Source organism: Artemia sp. Qi Xiang Cuo, chromosome 10, assembly GCF_049724085.1.
Source record: "Artemia sp. Qi Xiang Cuo chromosome 10, ASM4972408v1, whole genome shotgun sequence".
Lineage (NCBI taxonomy): Eukaryota > Metazoa > Arthropoda > Branchiopoda > Anostraca > Artemiidae > Artemia > Artemia sp. Qi Xiang Cuo.
Window position 1 is genome coordinate 28915140 of NC_142803.1, and position 21228 is coordinate 28936367.

The following is a 21228-nucleotide window of genomic DNA, read 5'->3' on the forward strand; positions in this document are numbered from 1 at the left end:
CTGTTTGTTTTGAACTACTCCGATGGGTAGATAGCGGTAGCAGCAGTGGCGTTAGATTATGTGTTTGAAATTTTGTGCCCCTAAAATTCCTGCGCCCGGGGTAAGTGCATCCTCTGTCCCTCCCCTTAAACCGCCTCTGGGTAGCAGTAATGTCAGGTTATTGATCTTGAAAATTCTGGCTGCTAGGTCTTTTCTCCAAAAACTGATATGTTTAGTAAAGAGTCCCTTAAGAGAAATTTAAGCAGGAAATTCTCTGTGCTTTTACCTCTGTATTTGACCAGGTATACATCAACGAGAAAACCCTTACTGCTACGTTTACTAACTTTTGTATTTTCCAATGGTTAAAGAAGAGCTCTGACCGGCTTAAAATACGATCAAAATAGATGTTCTTTACCCTCTTTCAAAAATTGGCTTACAAGATAAAACAGACACTTATTCAACACAACAAAAAAAAAAAAAAACATAACAAGTTATTGCAGCTAGAACTAGCGTAGTACGACTGGGTAATGGTCGGATACGTCCATTAGAATCTATCTTACTATTTATAAAGTTTAACGTGCCAATATTTTTTTCATCATTCGGAGATCTAGACTCGAACACATACTATAATGTAAAAAATATAAAAATTACTGTATATGTATTAAAATAAACATAGGTAAGTATAAATATATGTGAATAAATGTATACACACACAACAACAAACTCGCTCACACAAATACTTGAAAAGACTCCCAAAAGACACTCTTCCTATGCATTGTCAACGTGCATTAAGTATGGTATTATGACCAATTTACACTTTGTCTCCACTATGGCGTTTTAAATTGACTGAGTGAAATCTTGCTCATTAGACTGCTCATATTTTGAGTTTTTTTAAATCATCTTGAGGTGAGTTCATATCACAGAAAATAGAATAATCCCTGTAATCGTTGCCAAGGGCTTCCAATACATCATTGACTGTACGAACTAATTCTCTTATAGAGCTATGAAGAGTCAGTGACCCAAATTTGTCGGCAATTCGGATAAAAAAGTCTGTAAGATAAAATTATACAAATCAGTGATTGATGAAGAAAAGATAGTCAATCATGTTCTTACACACCAGCTTGATTTACAGAAAAAGATGGTTGAAAGTTTACACATAACCTTAAATGTTAGATTTTTCTAAAAATGTATAGTGACATTATTCTCAAGAAAAGGAAATTATTAGAAAGAGAAACAGTAATTTCCTGAAAATTTCATGTTTTTATCACTATATTTCGTGTCATTGTTTTGGCAGCATAGCCTCACAAAGCTTAGCTTTTGCTATAATACTGATCAGTATATGGAATTTGATTGATAACAAATTATTGTTCCACTTCTGTTACTACTGCTAAATTTCAGAAACCCAGGATAGATTTTAATTCCCAAAAATTTACAAGTTTGGTCTTTTTTTTAAATGAAGTAATTTTGAAATAATTATAACTTTTCCGTTCACAAAAAAGTCCGAGATTTGCGAATCCTCACAAAAGATTATGGATTAATCTATGATTTTGCAGTACTTTAAACTACTAAAGAGTTATCAAGACTTATGATGATATACTCATTAAATTAACTGATTCTGTAGTTGATGCATTAGGAGAAGAATAGGGTTAGAGGAGGGTTAAAGCTTTCTCGCACGTCTCAGGAGAGAAAGGAGGTGGAGATGGAAATTAAAACTAATTATTGAGGAAAGAGGTTGCGCAAATTTTAGCTCCAATTCAGACAAAATAAACATTTTTCTACTTTACGATCCTATGGCACTCATAATTCATGGACAATGAAGCACCGGGAAAAATCTAAAAACATCAGTTCTGCCAAGATGTCAAAATAGGGTATTTGCATCATCTCACGAACGGCTTTGAGTATTAAAATAAAACCTTAAGGGTACTTTGAAGAAGTAAGTGGACATCGAATTATGGTATATACTTAACTGATTCTTTCAATTTAATTGAGAGCCAAGCAATTGAGCCCTTGTTCAACTGAACCTCCGTTTAACTTAACTCTCATCCAATTGAACCCCACTGAACTCAACCCTAATTTGACTGAACACCCGTTTAGCTCAACCCCTTGTAACCCAACCCCTGTTTTTATTCAGTCCCATTTAAATCAACCTCTATTTAACTCAACCCCCCAAAGAAAATCTTCAAACTAGCCCTGATTAGAACCTCAAGATTTTCTTCTCGGTGAATATTGTGGCTAGTTTATTTTAAAATGTTTAAATCAGGAGGACGGAGGGTCGTTGTATTTGGGCATTGATTCCATCACTAGAAATAGATTTTTCTGAGGTCGGGCTTAAATTTTAATAAGATGCAGTACCTAGTCTAGAAAAAAAAGATTAAATTTTTGTATGCTGACCAATGGTCTGTGTAGTGCAGGTACCGATCTCCCGATTCTCTTCCTTCGGCCGGGAGTTCAAACCGTGGTTGGGGCAAATAATCCGACGCTTCCCGTGTTTTCCCTCCGATTTTTCCAAGTACCTATTTAGAGCTAGGTCTACTCTGGATGAGCTTAGAGAGTCACACTGCTGGCCCTCGTTCCAAACCAAGTAACCTGGACTCAAACCTTGTCCTCAAGGGCAAAGGATCTCAACTCTGGCATGTTAACCATTTGGCTAGGACGGCTCCTAGCTGAGTGGGCATAGGACGGCTAGGAACACAATAATAAAGAAGAATTTGAATAAAAACTGAGAAGTGTAGAGTAGAAAAAAGTTTTACAGGGTTAAAAATTTCTGCTACAAAAAAGGCTCTAGAAGAAGAATGCAACGGTAGCTATTAATATACTCAGGAGCAACTTTGAATAGTGAATCAATTGTCTTTTTTTTTATTTGGAACTTTCGGGTGAAGTATACTGTATAGCATCAAAACCAGTGAACAATTCACGCAGACCTTTATGGTGTGCTGAAATTAAACTCTAATTTTGGGAGCCTTGGCGGGTTACCCATTTCAACGCTCCTACGAGGTTCCAGTGACCCGCTACTACTGGAGAAAAAAAGAACTTCTTTTATTTTTGCACGGCTGTATGGGACACTTCCAACTGTCCTCCAGCCTCCTATTTTTGCATCTGACAGTTCGTCATATAACTTACATTGCTCAGGAAACATGGATACCCAGCCATGCCTTGTGATTGGTCTGATTTTAGTCTTCTGGTGGAATATTCAAGAATACAGAAGATGCTCTCAGCTGAGGTAAGGGACTGTTATTCCTTTGTCAGTTTCAAACGCCTAGTGGCTGATTTGTTTTGTTAAATGATAATTGTATTCTGTAAATAGTAGCATGTGTATTTTTCTTTTTGTTTGGATAACCTTTTTTTTATTCTGAAGTAGTAAAACAATTTTTATAAAATAAAAAACGCCGCAGTTACGCCGCTGCATGCATCCTAGCTTAAATTAAAAAAAAAAAAAAAAAAAAAACTAGCTTTAAAAAAAACAAGTTTTTTAAACTGAAAGAAAGGAGCGACATTAAAACTTAAAACGAACAGAAATTATTCCGTATATGAAAGGGACTGTCCCCTCCTCAACGCCTCGCTCTTTACGCTAAAGTTATTTATTGTTTTAAAAAATAGAGTTGTGAGACAGAGTCAAACCTTAGCGTAAAGAGCGAGGCGTTGAGGAGGGGACAGTCCCTTTCACATACGGAATAATTTCTGTTCTTTTTAAGTTTTAATGTCGCTCCTTACTTTCAGTTTAAAAAACTTATTTTTTTTATTTAATTTCTGAACGTTTTTGAATAAATGCAGGTTTTGATCTTGGCTCACCGTACATGAATAGTTAAAACAATTTTTTCATATTGATTTACTTTTATGAAATGGCTTTCTCAAAACTTGTTTAATTTTATTTACTAAAGTTTTTATTAGCAATAGATATACGTAACTAACGAATTAACTACCGCAACAAACTTCTATATTCATATATTTTTCATACTTTTATTAGGGGGTTCGCCCCCTAGTCAATACCTTGCTCTTGAAGAGAAATTTCGAATTTTGTTCTAATTCTTTAAAAATGACCGCTTAATCACAAAGGCCGTTAATTAGAATAAATAGCTCTTATGAAAGTACTAAACAATCTTTGGCTTAAAGAGTGAGGCATTGACTACGGGGTGAACCCAATTATATATTTAATATTTTCTGTTCGTTTAAAGTTTCGATGTTGCTGCTGTTGCAGTTGAAATACTTGTTTTTTTATATTAAATTTCTGATCTTTTTAAAATAATGCTGGGAAGTCCGGCGTCCCCTTCATAGCAATGTCTCTTCCCCCATGAAAACTTCCTTCATGGAAAGATCGTCCCATATAACCCCCGACCCACCCACTCCCCCCCACTACCAGGAAAAATATCCCCTGAAAACGTCTGTATACTTCCAAATAACCAATGCTATATGTTAACATTGGGTAAAGTTCATAACTTTCAGTCCTCCCCCCGGGAACTTCGGGGGATTAAGTCATCCTAAAAGACATGCTTATAATATTTTCGAACATGCTGAAAAAAATGGCTATCTCAAAATTTTGATCAGGTGACTTAGGGAAAACATGAGCGGGGGGAGGGGGCCTAGTTGCCCTCCATTTTTTTGGGTCACTTAAAAAGGGCACTAGAACTTTCCATTCCAATGAGGCCTCCCACGATATTCTAGGACAACTGGGTTGATACGATCACCCCTGGGGAAAAAAAAACAAAAACAAACAAACAAACAAATAAACACGTACCCGTGATCTTTCTTCTGGCAAAAAATGCTAAATTCCATATTTTTGTAGATGCGAGGTTGAAACCTCTATAGTAGGGTTCTCTGATACGCGAAATATGATGGTGTGATTTTCATTAAGGTTCTAACTTTTAGGGGGTCTTTCCCCCTTTTTTCGAAAATCAGCCAAATTTTCTCAGGTGCCTAACTTTTGATGGGTAGGATTAAACTTGATTAAACTTTGATTAAACTTGATGAAACTTATATATTTGAAATCAGCATTAAAATCTGATTCTTGTGATGTATCTATTTGTATCAAAATACCGTTTTCTAGAGTTTTGGTTACCATTGAGCCGGGTCGCTCCTTACTTACAGTTCGTTACCACGAACTGTTTAATACATAAGCAAGATATTAAAAAAGATTGATAAAATATTTCATTTTTTCCGTAAAAATAAAAAAGCTCTGGCTTTTTTTAACTGGCTTATTTGCTTGAAGTAAAACACATGTTTCGAATATACGTTGCAAACAGATTAACTAAAGTACACATAAAATGAAATATACGCAAGATACACAAAAAATATGGTTTACTCACCTTCATAGGAGATTCTCAAAACCATTTGATGTGCCTGATCCCAAAGATCCAAGGAAGCTTGTAACAATCCTACATTATAATGGTTCTTCATTAAAGTTGTGTGAATTGACACTGGAACCACAACCATTTGAGAAGACTAAAAAGAAATATTAATTTATTGACTCTTAATTGATCTTAAATGCAAAAAAAATATTATACAGGTCGTAATTTTTCAATTACCAGAACGGTTCATTGGTTTGGTCTTTTCTCCTTCCCTTCCCTGTCTGTGCAGGTAAACAGTGAATGTAATTTTTTTACTTCAATATAAAGGTCTTCTATACGAAGAGCTCATCAGTTGCATTGCGTGTTTACTCCAAGTATATTCTTCTAGACTAAAGGAAGCCTAGACTATAGAAGAAGGTCCCCCCTTCAAAATTCACTGGAAGGAGCACGTTTGAGACTTCATGTATTCTTATAGGGATTTTTTTCATGATACAAATATTTTTGGGATCTTAGAATTTATAAAGACACCTTCTAAAATTTTACATAGAGCTAATAATAAATACGATAGGGTTGTTGATTGTGTTCGGTTTTTCTGATTCAAAACTGTGGAACATGGATTTAACCCATTTTGGAAACCGATAGATACAAAGATACTCTGCTCTTGAATGAACAAAGCCTTTTGTGGTTCATAGCTGTGATAGAAATAACGCACACACGGCAACCAGAAGGGAAATTATCACAGCAAAGTATTCATAAAGATCATCCATGGAAAATAGGGAAACTACGTAACAGATTACAAACACGTCACTATGACGTTTAAACCAAAATATATGCTAACTAGCTTCGCTGGTTTTGGCCACCTTCCTTCAGTCGCTGGGGCCTTCACTCCTTACCAATAGTAGGCTCGGAACAACAGCCATACTACTACTACTAACAACTCACCGCAGTACCAAGCTGCTTGAGGCCATCACAGTCATGTATGCTCCTCCTCTATCCTAATCTATTCAAGGCCTTCCACTATACACCCTCCTAGGAAGTTCCCATTCTCCTTAAATATTTCTTTACGACATCCTCCCACCCCAACCACGGACGACCTGTTTTCCATTTAGCCTTAGACGGTTGACCGAAAAGGGCAATTATATATATATATATATATATATATATATATATATATATATATATATATATATATATATATATATATATATATATATATATATATATATATATATATATATATGTGTGTGTGTGTCATCCTTCATCCGCAGAATGTGCAAAGAGGGATTGAACCATACTTTTCGTAGAGCCTACTGTTTGAAATACAGTGAATCATCCGGGTACCCGAAACGATCCGTAGGCAATTTCTCTGGAAAACATCTAGCAAATCTACCTCAGTTTTTCGGTGTGCCCGTGCTTCAGAACCATGATTGACCACAGTCATCACTGAAGCTTTCAATATTCTAATCTTAATTTGCAGACTTATGTTCCAATTCTTCCAAACTTTTTTCAACTATAAAAAAACACCAACGGCCATGTGTTCTCCAAAATAAGGCCCTCGGACTTTCGACCCTTGCAACGGCCCTAAGCCAAGTCTGAATTGTGTATATTTTATTTACCTATCATGTTTACATTGGAATTTTTGCAACTAAGCAATTCTTCGCTGAAATAGGTATAGCACAAGTTTTAAACCTTGTCAAAACAGGAAAATTAAAAAAAAAGAGTTTATTTACAAATTTTAAGATTAGGATGAACACAATTATAACTATTAAATTTGTCTGGAAAAGGTAAGGCCGGGTGTACAAACCCAGAATGCACACACCTTCTAAATTTCGATAACGTATATTGTGAATGCATTTTCCACATAACTACAAATATTAACAGGATCTCACCGTGATAAAAGTTTACAAAACAAACAACACCTATTAAGATTTGTCAATATAGCTTTATCAATTTAAAAGCCAAACTCACTTGTTTTGAATTCTTATTCTGGCTTGCAGGCAGAGAACCATAACTTGACGGAAGACCAGCACTTTTGACCCTGCCGCTTGGTGATGAATTAGAGGACGTGAAATTTACACAGCCATTGGGTACCTCTACTGAAGAAAGTGGAACAATTTTCTGAAAACAAACGTTTCTAAGTTTAAAACTTGAAGAGACAATCCTAACCATGGCAACAATTTATGTTTACCGTTCTCATTATATAACAGAATTGTCTTTGGAGTAAAGAAAGAAAGAAAAAAAACACAAAAAACACAAAATCATCAACGGAACGACAAAGTGAGTGTAGAGGAATATGCAAGCATCGAATGGATGTAAGAGATATCGCTCTCTTTTAGATTTTTTTTAGATATCATATGAACATTTATCAACTAAAGAATCTAATGCTTATTTCCAAGCTGATTTCTAAGCAAAACCGAAAACTTAATTTTTCACGTAATTATGTGTGTCTTTGTCAAGACCATTTTTAGTCCACTAATATTTAAACTTGTGTTCGTTTTCATGTCTTATTCTTAGCGTTATATGTCGTTACGACCAGAGTTAGAGCAGTGTTTTGTTCCCTGTTCATGTGCTGATTTTGTTTCGTTTTTCTTTACTCCAGCTTATATTATGTGAATGATGGGTGTTCAATAAATCAAAATATAATCTTTTATTCTTATAACCTTACATTTTTGACTCTTAGGAAGAGGGATGAGGCTGTACATGGGCAAACATTTGTCCCTTGTTTTCTTTCACCTACATTATTGAATTATTTTTTCATAGCAAAGCATTTTTGGCAACTACCGATCCCACTAGTGCCCAACTGCCAATTACTTTATCTACATTACTATTACTTTATATCTACGTTACTATTAATGTTGTCTACTATTACTGTTATTACTTTTACTGTAATCTTCATTACTGTTATCTGTTATTACTATTACTGTTATCTACTATTACTATAACTGTTATTACTATTACTGTTGTTACTGTTATCTGTTACTATTACTTTATATCTACATTACTATTAATGTTATTACTTTTACTGTTATCTTTATTACTGTTATCTTTTATCTTCTACTATTATCTGTTATGGCTATTACTATTACTATTATCTAATATTACTATTACTGTTGTTACTGTTATCTATTACTATTACTTTATATCTACATTACAATTACTGTTATCTACTATTACTGTTATCTTTATTACTGCTATCTGTTATCTTTTACTGTTATCTGTTATTGCTATTACTGTTATCTACTATTACTATTACCGTTATTATCATTACTGTTGTTACTGTTATCTATTACTATTACTATTACTTTATATCTACATTGCTATTACTGTTATCTACTATTACTGTTATTACTTTTACTGTTATCTTTATTACTGATATCTCTTATCTTTTACTGTTATCTGTTATTGCTATTACTGTTATCTACTATTACTATTACTGTTGTTACTGTTATCTATTACTATTACTTTATATCTACATAAGTGCTACTATTACTGTTATTGCTTTTACTGTTCTCTTTATTACTGTTATCTGGTATCTTTTACTGTTATCTGTTATTACTATTACTGTTATCTACTATTACTGTTATTACTAGTACTGTTGTTACTGTTATCTATTACTATTACTTTATATCTACATTACTGTTACTATTACTGTTATCTACATTACTTTATTAATTTTCTGGGCATTGAAATTAGCAATCAGCATCCCTGGTATTAGATCAACAGGAGTACTGAAGCACCGCCTTTAGTTTTAAGGTTCTTTTAATGCGTTTGATGGCTCGTCATAAGAATATTATTTCAGGAATTGGTGAGCAGGATTGTACAACAAAAGATCAAAAGCCAAACTGGCCAGCCATAAAGCGATTAGACTAAAGCAACTAGAACACAATTATGCATACAGATATTTGTATTTTTTATTTCTCGATTTTAGATTTTATTTGATTTAGGTTATTTTAGTTTTATCTTTGTTTTCTTAGCGTTGAAGACGTCTCGTTTGATACAGGCATAATATCCATGTTGCTTTAATTTTGTTTTTTCCTTCTACTGGCCATAGTTCCATTTGTTTTCTTCGTTGTGAGATTTCTCTTTTTCTTTGTTTTAGGATTGAACAACATCAAAAGTATCTAAAAGCAGGCAATATAAGACTATTTTTTTAAACGAGAGATATTCCCTTGTCAAAGGAAAAAAAATTAAATCACTTTTTGGAAGTGTTATTTGTTTTGCGAACCATGATAAATTGCTCTAAGGTGTATTAAAACTTATTAAATAACTTCAAATGAATTGCAATTTTATGAAATATTAAAAAAGCTAGGAAAGAAATAGTAAGGGGAGCCGTACAGAAGCTGAAGAAGAGATGAACACAACAAAGATAGGTTTAAAAAAGAGCATAATAAAACATATAAGATGATAGAAAGAAATATAGAATAAAAATGACGATATATTAACCCTAGGAACAACAATAGGGAACGTGAAATTGCACACAAAGTAAGAGAGAAACAGATAAAGAGATAGGGGAGACAAAGAGAAAAAAACGGGATAAAGTAAAAGGTGGAATAGGAGAATCTTTTGAAAATTTGCATTCCAGGTCATGCGTTAACATCCCTAGATTAGCTTCATGGGTGAAGCCATTCACCCATGAGTTTATATTTATAAACAGTCATTCGGGTTTATATTGGCTAGTTTTTGTATGTCTTTCTATTTAAGGTATTGAATAATTTAGTTAAAATATATAAGATACAAATACGAAGTTTAGATATATCCCTCTTTATTAATATAAAGAATATATTGTGCCAAATATCTGCCTAACAGGAAATTTAAAAGTGTTAATTACTACATATTGCGTTGGTTGGTTAAAGGAAGGTGTGGTTCATAAAATGTATAAAAGATACATTTTATGGGAAGGGGCGGACTGTTAATAACTAGATTTAGACTGATACTAACTTTATGCCGGACTGACCTCTGGTCCGTTGTTTTTAGAAATATCTTGGAATCTTGTCGGATCATTGTAAGTGTCTGTATCTTATTATGTATTATTGTAGTTTCTGAGACTTGTGGTCTACTTGGGACAGCCAGTCCCAGTAGAATATCTATATCTGGAATTATTATATGTTAATTGAATAAAAGTATTGTATTATAGACAACCTCTATAAAATCTACCTTTAGCCCCTCGAACATACCCAGCTGGTACGCCTAATTAGTCCGGTCATAGCCTAAGGCACGCTACCAAAGTTTAATTACCTTAGGGCCAGAGTTTATCTCCCCTATAAAGGGAGAATAAAGGCATCTACAACTACAACCCCCAAATACCATAAAATACACTTCACAACAACTGGTGGCATTGCAGAAGAAATGGGTCGAGGAGACTAAATAAGATTGCAAAATAAAAAATAAACAAATCGAAATGACCGTATTAGAAGGGGAAAGTAAATGAACTTCGCTTTTAGCGATGCTCGAATTAGCAAAACTTCGAGCAGCTTTGCTCAAACTTTGGCAAATAGAAATAGGTTTGTGACCCCTCAAAGATTTGGGTACAATAGAGAAAATGAAAAAAAGGCTCAATCAAAATTTGTAAAATAGAAAAAAATGTTGTATCTAGTTCTTATCAAGTAGAAGTAAGTGTATAATTAGTAGTTTTTTTAGTGTTAAAGATAAATACAATGCAGTATTGCCGTATATTACTAAATAATAAAGTATTTGTACCGTGAATTGAAAGAATAAAATAAAAAAATAATACGTAAATAAAAAAAAAGTCTAGCTGGACTGATGAAACGCTGGTAGAAATAAAAGAATTTTAGACATAATAGTAGCAAATAGGGTCCTAAGTCAGCCTTACTACAGGTAGAGGTTATAGACATACTGTTCAAGGATAACACTGCTACAATTTAGCAAAGAAAGCATATAAATTGTGGTCCGAATAATCATTGGTTAGGAGCTGCCATTTCCGAGTGTTTTAGGAGTAGAGATGCTTCGAAAATATGGCATCTTACGACGTAATAAGCAACAGAATTATCTTTGTTAAAGCTAACAAATACTAGGTTAGTTATGTAGTTTCACAAGCAAAGGGAAGGAAAAGATATATAAATATATAATTAATGTACTTGAGGAAAGGGATGGAAAAAACGAGAAAAATAACCTTATAAGTAAGAAAGCAAATATGGAAGCTTAGCAAAAGTCGCCGAAGGAAGCGAAAAAAAGAGTTGTTACCCATCTCTGATGGGAACTCTGCATAAGGCGAGAAATTCGGCGAAAGAAACCGTTAATCACAGAAAATGGAGGAATGGGGATAGGTCTTAAAAGGGTCTTCTTTACCTACACAGAGGACCTTCATCTGAATAATGGTGTTAGAAAAAGTTCAAATTCTGAATTAGCCGCACAAAATGCGTCCAAAGAAAGTTATAATTTGAATTTTAAGCCATGGCTGCTTTCGAGCCATGTGGATGTAAAGCTACCAGTGTATGAAAACTGTTATGCTTGTTTACATAGAATATAAGCCACATTAGGACAAACAGAGAAGGCAATTCATCCTTTTGGGATAGCTAATATTGATAATTCTGGTCCGCTCTTACGGTTACTCAATGACGAATCATCCTCAAGTCTAGTCTGATTATAAATCAGTAAGGTTTAGTCGAATATCATATAGAGTGTATATCAGATAAAACACGGTCTGATAGTAGAAATCAAATAGAATGAAGCCAATTGTCCCTTATATTCAAATTAGCCTAAAAGTAGATTGTATCCAGGAACTAAATAGAAATAATATTACGGAAATAATTACACAGGACGTTACAGTTTATATTAAAATAATTAACGTTCAAATTACTAACTTTATACGGGTTAAGGTAAACTTAATAAACACTATATATTTAGAATCAGCATTAAAAGACAATTCTTTTGATATGTATATTGAAAAATATATTTTGGGGTGATAATTTAAAAAAAACGAAGGAGGTTAGTCTACTGAAATAGGGTCATTGGAAGCTAGCAAATTTGGAGTTGAACTCAATCACTGCTGGTATCTCGTTGTTAAGTAAATTCGAAGCATCTACTAACCTTTGACTCTCTGAGGTGACACTTCAAATCGAATTTGAAAAAAATTGTTTTTGAAGAATTTTAAAATAATTATAATAGGAAAAACATCAAGAGTGTACATTAAGTGTGCGATTCGTGAACAAGCTAACTGTAATCTTATTATAATTATTTATAGTCTAATATAATAATTTTTGGCAAAAAGAAAAAAAAAATTAAAGACAATAATTAAGTGCTATAAAGATTTAAGTGAAACTTAGAATAAGCTTAGGAAGCAAAAAAAGTGCGAGGTAAAAGAACGAAAAGCAATATAAAAATAAATCATAACATAAAAACTTACCAGGAGGTAAAAGCCAACGACAAAATCCATTAAAATTAAGCCAAAAATTAACCCCATCGTCACAAGCAAACTACAATAATAGTTCAAGGTAATAATTTTAACTCTAGCGATGTATTGGATCTGAGAAAACGAACTGGCATAGGAGAATCCTAGTTTAAACAATTGGCTTTCACCTGTGCCAACCCAAACACCCAAATCCCAAGCCGTCAAACCCTAACAGAAACTAAACGTATCCACTTTTTCTTTGAAAATAAAATATAACATTACACAACAAAAGAACTTGCAGTAATGAACAGAAATTCATTCATACAAAGTTCCCAGATTTAAGCTTATCAATAAACCAAAGATAGTGGAAATCGCATTCAAAGCTATGTAACCTTGCCAAGGAAATTATTGTCTCTCTTTCTTTGGCAAATATAAAAGTAATTAAAGCTAGGATAAAACTGGCAATCAGGATATCGTAAAAACTTATATTTTTATGAATAAATGAGAACTAGCAAACGCGGTTAAAAACTTAATTAAAATTGTTCTAAAATTCAGTTGAAAAAATAAAGTACTTTTCTAACACGAAAACTTTCGGATGAAGAAATTTAAATAATTTCAAAAAATACAGGGTGCAACAATAGACACCCCCACCCCTTAAAAATAAAGGGATAATGAATTTAACCATAGAAGGGTAATTAGGATAAAAACTTGAAAAAGTTATTGATAAAACATGAAACATATCAATATAGGCTTAGAAAAGACCTATCTTACTGAGAAAAAACGGAATAAAAACTTGAAAAAAAACCTTAGGCTTCATTGAAGTAAAGAAAAAAAAGGAGAAGGGCTCAAGTTGAAAATATAGCCAGACGAAATTAAAAGCAAAATAAACTGAATGAAGTCAGCTAAACTTTGTTATGCGCACTTATTGACTTTGCCGAACGAAACTAGTATGAAAATTGTACTAAATAAGTACAAATAAGTAGCATTAATGCTACGGGGCCACCGTTACACTGGTTAAAGCGGGCCGAGATTAATAGAAATATTGGAGAAATGCTCAAAGTAGTCAAGAAAAGAAATTTGGCTCACTTATCTGGAACTCGTTTTCAGAAAAATGACTAACATGGCATGAAAAATTAAAAAAAAAATCACATAATATTCGAAAGGACTTAACTTAAAGTTCAAACCTTAACGAAAACTACTGACATTACTGAAGTTAAAATGAAAATAGTCATTGTCACTTTTATGTTTAGAACAGAACTACTGTGTGCCTTGAAGCCCAATCCTTTCATAAAGAAAGGTCACATTTTCTGAAAAAAGAATAGCCTAAGGGAAAACTGTAGCAATACATTATTAAATAATTAACTATTATGTGTGCAGGTTCATAATAGTCCTTTTAGCTGTAGCCATGACAAGAGGACCTGGAAACGTTATAAGGAGCTACCAGAAGGCAGTCCTGGTAAGCAAACCTTCAGGGTAAAGGCAAGAGCCATTTGATAATAGCATAAGAGGTATAAAATGTACAGCAAAAATTTTTAGCTTATCACGTCTAAGCTGTAAATGGAGCTTTATACCAAATGGACATTAAAGCTGAAAAAAAGAGAGATTACAGACAAAAACGTTATAAAACTGTCTCAAGTACCAAAAATTCGAAAAGAATTAGAAAGCTCAAAAGTCTGAAAAGATTGAGCAAAGTCATGTTATATGAACTATTGCCAAGCCCTTATAGAGAGGCTAATCACAGTTATCAGTTATATTGCATAAATCTATTTGTTGGAGTTGCTTTTGCTTTGTAAATATTTTAATGGCAGTTAGGACTTATCACATAAAAGTCTTGACGGACTTAATTAAAAGTTGTAAAAAGAACAAATATTGCAGTGATTAAAAAAATTATTAGGGTACATAATTATTATTTGTTTTTAACAATTAAGTATCAGCATAACTTTGGTTAATATATATATAATTATATATATACAATATATATAACCTAATAAATATTTATATAACCTAAACTATCCATGTAAATATAGTGAATTAAATGTTGAGTAATTGTGTTTTTTTATTTTTATATCATGCAAGAAGTATTCTACATTAATACTTCATAAGCAATTAACAAAACACTAATTGGAATTAATTCCAATGCTAGTCTATACTGTGTTTTTTTTTGTAATGCTTTAAGTTTTAACCAGTAGTTAAATATCCTATCTAGATTTGCAAATAAAAACAATACTTGTGTAAGTTATTACACAATGCTTATATATATATACTCTGCTTTAACTTACTTTAGGTTTTAACTAGTGATTTAATGTTATATGTAAATGTTTGACTTCGACTAAACGTATAAATAATTTTTATTGTGAAATAATCCGTTAAGTATTAAGTTTGAAAGAATAATCCAGCAAGAAACATAATGTTTCGATTTAAGCGGGATATTATTTTTGGAGTAATAAAAAAAGAGGAGAAAGTAATTAAAAGTAATTAACTTTCGTTAAAGAAAAAAAAAAGAATACATTGATATATACAAATTTTGAGTGTTTCTTTCTACTATATATGTAAAACTATATGCTTTTATATGTATACTAATGTGAATATTTATTTTAGATACAGCCTTAACTATTTTTTTTTGGAAATCAAATTTTTCGTAGCATCTTTTCGGATCCATTTTTTCAATCATATTGGAAAGTGTTTGACACATTTTTGGAAAGTAACAAATTTTGAAGCCACTTCAAATGTATCCTGATACTATCATCTCATACCATCAGAAACCAAACCATACTCGATCAACTGATATTTTGGAAACTATAGCAGTAATACAGACTTTACTACAAGTTCGTCAGAAAGTGAGATAACATCAGAACTTAATTTAGGCCTAGAAAATGTGCAACATCGCCCAATGGCTTATGTTATTGAAATATGTGAAAATGCTTTGTGCTGGAAAATATGTGAAAATTTAAAAATCAAAAATGTTATGTGTAATTCATCCAAGGTATTTCTAAAACTAAAAATAAACGGTTTATCAACCACATCACACAGATAAATTAAATTATTAATGGGAATTAAATTTAAACTCAAATAATTAATAAGCGTTTCTAATATAGCTTGAAATCTAATTTAGGCAGAACCACTAATATAATGCTAAAGCCGCATGGGGTTAAGTTAAAACAGAAGATGAATATGAAGAAGGGTAAAAGAGTATTTTTCAGTCCTAGAGACAGAGAAAAAGAGAAACAAGGATGAATTTCAAATTGAAATCCTAAGAAAAAAAGAACATGGCCTATATTGGACCAGAAACATGACCCTAAGGAAACCCATTGAGGGTAGATTCACATAATGACCCAAAGATGGCAGCATAATAGCTGTAAACAAAATTAAGTTGTTTTAAAAGTAAAATACTAATAATTTGAACAGCTATTCTTGAAATCGGTAGCACTTTAGTAAATCCTTCAAACTAATTCAATTATTAATTTAGTAAAAATATGTAAGACAAAAATACAAAGTTTGGATATGTCCCTTTTTATTAAGATAAAGAATATATCCTGCCAAGTTTCTGCTTAACGGGAAATTGAGAAATATCACTTCCTAGCTATTGCGTTGGTTGGTTAAAGGAAGGTGTGGTTGATAAGAATGTATAAAAGATACATTTTATCGGAAGGGGTGGACTGTTAATAACTAGATTTAGATCTAGTACTAACTTTATGGAGGACTGACCTCTGATCCGTTGTTTTTAGAAATACCTTAGAATCTTGTCGGATAATTGTATGCGTCCGTATCTTATTAAATATTATTGTAGTTTCTGAGACTTGTGGTGTACTTGGGACAGCCAGTCCCAGTAGAATATCGATATCTGGAATTATTATATGTTAATTGAATAAAAGTATTGTATTATAGACAACCTCGATACAATCTACCTTTAGCCCCTCGAACATACCCAGCTGGTACGCCTCATTAGTTTGGTCATAGCCTAAGGCACGCTACCAAAGTTGAATTACCTTAGGGCCAGAGTTTACCTCCCCTATAAAGGGAGAAATAAATGTATCTACGACTACAACCCCCAAATACCATAAAATACACTTCACAACATAGTTTCACAACCTGTCAGAAAAATACTCTATGTGGATTCAATGGCTCTTTTAAGCAAGCACATCCATTATCTTTCTTCTGACGAAATATTTCTATTTTTTCCACTACTTTCCTGTTGAAAACAGTAAACACAATGAAACACTGTACCTTTGGATTGTCTAAATAGAAGACAACCTGTGCTGATAACTTGATGAACGGCTTCGAAACTTGTAAGATGTTGCTCCTTCATTTGGAATGGTCTCTCGAGGGATGTTATTATTAAATACTCAATTATTGTTTCCTGTATAGGAAATTCAACAGACAATTTTATATAAAGAAGCCTTAGATAAAACGTTGACTAGTGGGATAACATGCCTTAATTTTTTTGGTAGCCTGCACTATGAATTTTATCATAAATAAAAAAATCTTACTTTTGCAAAATATCTGTTTAGCATCCTAGCGTGCTCCTGGATCTCTGAACGCTTTGATTTGTACAACTTCAATTGCAGTATTGCTTGTGCTTTCATACTGCAATAAAATGAAGAATGTTAATATGTGGAATGGATATAATTAAATGCTGAAATAAACAACGATCGTTTCTAGATTGATCGTTTCTACGGGGAAATAATTTTAGTTCTTAAAAAATATTTCTGTGTTGACTTCATACATTGCAAACAAATTTGTTGTTCTTGTATGCATTCCATGGGCACCAGGAAATAGTTTTCTACCTGAAGGGAGGAACAAAATTTCGAGAAAAGCTAAGTTTGGCAAAGGGTGTTTTTGGTCATTAAAATTTCAAAATTTTAACATGTGGCAGTTTATCGATCTTTTGTCTTCCTGGAGTAAGGGAGGGGGCTAGAGCCCAGTTCGGTCATCTCTCTAGGTTTCTATGGATTTTATCTGCCATTTTAATTTTTGAAATCGAGTATTGTAAGCGTTGTTTTAATCAAACTTCAGTAAAGAATTAGAAAATAAGAACAGTCTTATCGGACAACATTTTATAAAATTAAATAATAATTTAATTTTAATCTAAAAATAAACCACCGAAAAAACTCGAGCAATCAATTATAAAAAGAAAAAAGAGTAAAATGAAAGCTTCTGACACTGAAGGATTTCAGAGACCGATGCTTTATCGACAACCAAAAATTTATAGTCCAAGAAGGATTATATTAAATTCCAAAGCCCACTTTTGAGTGTATACGAGGATTGTGGCGTTGACAGTGTTGTACTCAACGGCTTCTTTATTGAGCTATTCCACAAGCTGCGTATGTACAATTTTAAAAGGCGGTAAAGGTCTAGAGCTTGTCTTCTTCAGAAGGAGATGTGTTAAAAAAAAAAGAGAGACACTTTTAGATGGCTAATTCCATTCTCATATTTATATTTTGGTACGTGTTTTTACAACTCATCCCCATCCCCCTCCCTCTAATGGTGTCATATAGCTCTAGGCTATATAAACAAACTTATAAAAATGATGGAATTCTTACTTTATACTAAGCAGAAAGTATGTCCCATTTTTATCTGTTTAATCAGTTTCAATCCATTATTATTTTAATTTTTTATACATAGCCTAAGGCTATGTGACACATTGTAGGGGGCTGGAGACGAATTTTCAAAAAAGCAAACCAAACCATGAAAATAAGCATAAAATTATCAATATAAAATGTGCCTCTTTCTTTTCTAGCGTGTGTCCTTCTGAAGAGGCTAAATTGGATTCAGAGTTTAATTGTTTATAATTAAATGCAGTTGACTAAGTATATGCAAATTAAATAAGAAAAAAATATTATAAATAGAATAAGTAATTGCACACAGTTCTGGAACTATTCCTTAAATCACCTTAAGTTCCATTATGCGGGCATGAAAGGATGTGCCTTGTGATACGCCTGCTGATGATGAATTAAAAGTTTGGTTGAGGGCTCTCGGGTGTCCCAGTGTAGAAGCCATCCCTTCTGCTCCCATTCCCTGTCCACATCAAGCTTGAATGACTCTGGGGAATGAGACTGGATTGTTTCATTGCTTAAAGAGTGCCGAAATGGAGCAACACGGTCGGAAGAGAAGGGGTAGCGTTGTCTGCGGCTGGCAGTTTGTCTGGTAATTTTCAGAAGGTTTCCTGTGGTTTTCTGGTTCAGGTGGATGTGGAGAAGGCTTGAGCGATGGTTGACTTGCAAAGACTTAAAAACTGTGATGGCATCACCCCTTTTCCTACAGTAATCAAGTGATGGAATTTTCAATACAGCCTCTTATGTTAAGGGATGCTTAAGTTGTATGCCATTCTGGTTGCACGCCTCTGGAAACAATCAAGGAGTTTTTTTGTCTCCCTTGAATATTCTAATAGCAAAGGTTTTTATTCTTTGAAAAATATACGATTTTATGTCAAGACTACAGCTGTAACTTACAACGAAGGACAAGATACTTATTTCACTTGATTCATCAGATTCAGGTGTATTCTCGAGCCATTTTTGTTATGTTACACAGATTTTTTTTAGAGAAGGACCTAACTTTCATAAAAAATACTTGTCTGTATTTGAAAATTACAAGTAATTAACAACAATTACTTGAATGGTTCTGATATATTTTTAAATCTTTAAAAATACAAGCAAATTTCAAAATGTAATTTGATAAATTAATAAAACTAAATCTAAGCTAAAACATTTTAGCGAAATTAACGTCTTGCCTTGAGGCATTAAACAAGCAGAACTACAGAAAAGTTACATACAAAATATTTCCACAAGGAAGATAGACTTTGGACCAAAGACATTGGACCAAGACCAAGCCAAGACAAGTGAAACAAAAAGTGTAAAAGCCCTTTCTTCAGTAACGGTGAAAATGGAACTGAATGAAAAAAGCCGATATGGAAGGGCAGACAAGACTTTCAATAGGGAATTTATTTTGTACATGTCTTTTATATATATCGGTTTTTATTCATTTGCCTTTTCGCTATTACTGAATAATTTTTTTTTTTTTTGGCAAACACCAGGGACCATAGGCAAAAGATCGTTTTAAGGACATGGTGGAAAAGCTTTGCACTAAAACTATTACTACAATTGCATTTCTGAAAATCTAATTTCTACTAAATAATAAAATATACCTTAAAATCAGGAGTACGGTTATAGTTTCCCTGTGAGGTGAACTGGAATCTTGGGGTCGAAGCTTTCGAGAAGTGTTCCTAAAAATATTTCAAACTTAGAGAAAAACAGCTTTAACCACTTCAAACAATTCTGAAATGAATTATCTAATCACCGTGAATTAAAGATCCATAAATAATAAGCTCTTCGTTTGGTTTGGAACCGGGGCCCATGATGCGGCTCATTAAGCTCAGCCAGAGTCGACCCAGCTTAAATGGATACCTTGAGGAAACTGGGGGAAGACACGAAAAGCGTCGAATGGTTTGCTCCTAACCACTCATTGCACTCCCGGCCGAAGGCATTGAATCGGGAGATCGGTACCTGCACAACGCAGACCATGGCCAACCCCGTTTTTCTTTTTTCTATAGGCAAGATACAGCTACCTTTTTTCTATAGGCAAGATATAGCTACCTTTTTTCTATAATTAGCCTCTTGGAGTTTAAAAAGTCTCTTTGTGGTAAACAATTCTTTAAAAAGAAATTGTTTTCTGTAGTGAGTAGGGGAGAAGACAAAACAGAATCTATTTAGAAGAAACTCAATCTAGTTAAAATAAAACAGAGCTCAGTCTTTTGAACTGATTATTTTAAAGACGAGATAAAACCTTTTAGTAGTCCCAGCAATTCCACCTCTTTTGAAAATCTGGTATCAAAATTAATTTTTATTTTCAATATGATTTTAGGAAAACCCTGGAGCCAATTACATAGATAATTCTTTACCAAAAATTTGTCGTGAAAGAGAGTTTCTTCTATGTATTTGAATATCAAATTTTTAGGAGATGAAAGAGAGCTTAATTAATCATAAAAACTACCAAAACTATCATTTTTTAAAATTGATGAATATGTAGCCTTATTTAAAAAAGAGGAAAAAATAATACGTGTTCTATACCAGGACTGGTCTAAGATCGAATATGAAAAGCACTAATCATGTGAAAGTTTCAATAACATAGTTTTAAGAAAGCAAAGCAAGTTAGAAAGACAGACAATAAATAAAAGGAAATGTATAAAATGCCAACAAAATACCAAATAAATAAAAATTCTTTCTGAGTTTCCCCTATTATCTAATAGAAATTCTGGGCTTCCTATTAACAACTATTAAGGCCTCTCTCATAGAACTGTATTTGTCTCAGTGTACCTCAGTAGAGCGATTATCTACAGCTCTGGCATTGTTGGGGCTCTTTTGGTTTAAATGACTTAAAACTCAAACCGAAAGTTCTTTCATAACGCTTTTTCTAATGGTCTACCAGGTTCTTCTTGAACATTTCAGCAGGTGGAGCTTGACACAATCTAGCAATTCCATTTGAATAAACTCATGCTACTGAGATTGTACATTACATTTAATTATCCAGAAATCCATTGTTTCATTCTTCATGTGAAAAATTTGCCATATTTGGAGGATAGAAAAAATACCTTGGATTTAAGAATCTTAAAAGAACATGGTTGAA

The 21228-nt window shown here is 33.1% G+C and overlaps 1 protein-coding gene across 1 annotated transcript in view; it reads right to left on the reverse strand.

Annotated features, from left to right (window-relative positions):
* Window positions 1-719: 719 nt before the first annotated feature.
* Window positions 720-21228, reverse strand: part of LOC148947639 (uncharacterized) — an 87680-nt gene continuing 67171 nt past the window's right edge. Inside the window, exons 10-14 of the mRNA XM_089095967.1 lie at window positions 19751-19828; window positions 17097-17193; window positions 7230-7379; window positions 5280-5415; window positions 720-1029 (exon numbers count right to left, since the gene is read on the reverse strand). Coding sequence (XP_088952093.1) covers window positions 854-1029; window positions 5280-5415; window positions 7230-7379; window positions 17097-17193; window positions 19751-19828 — 637 coding nt within the window. The 3' untranslated portion in view covers window positions 720-853. The remainder of the gene's footprint in view (window positions 1030-5279; window positions 5416-7229; window positions 7380-17096; window positions 17194-19750; window positions 19829-21228) is intronic.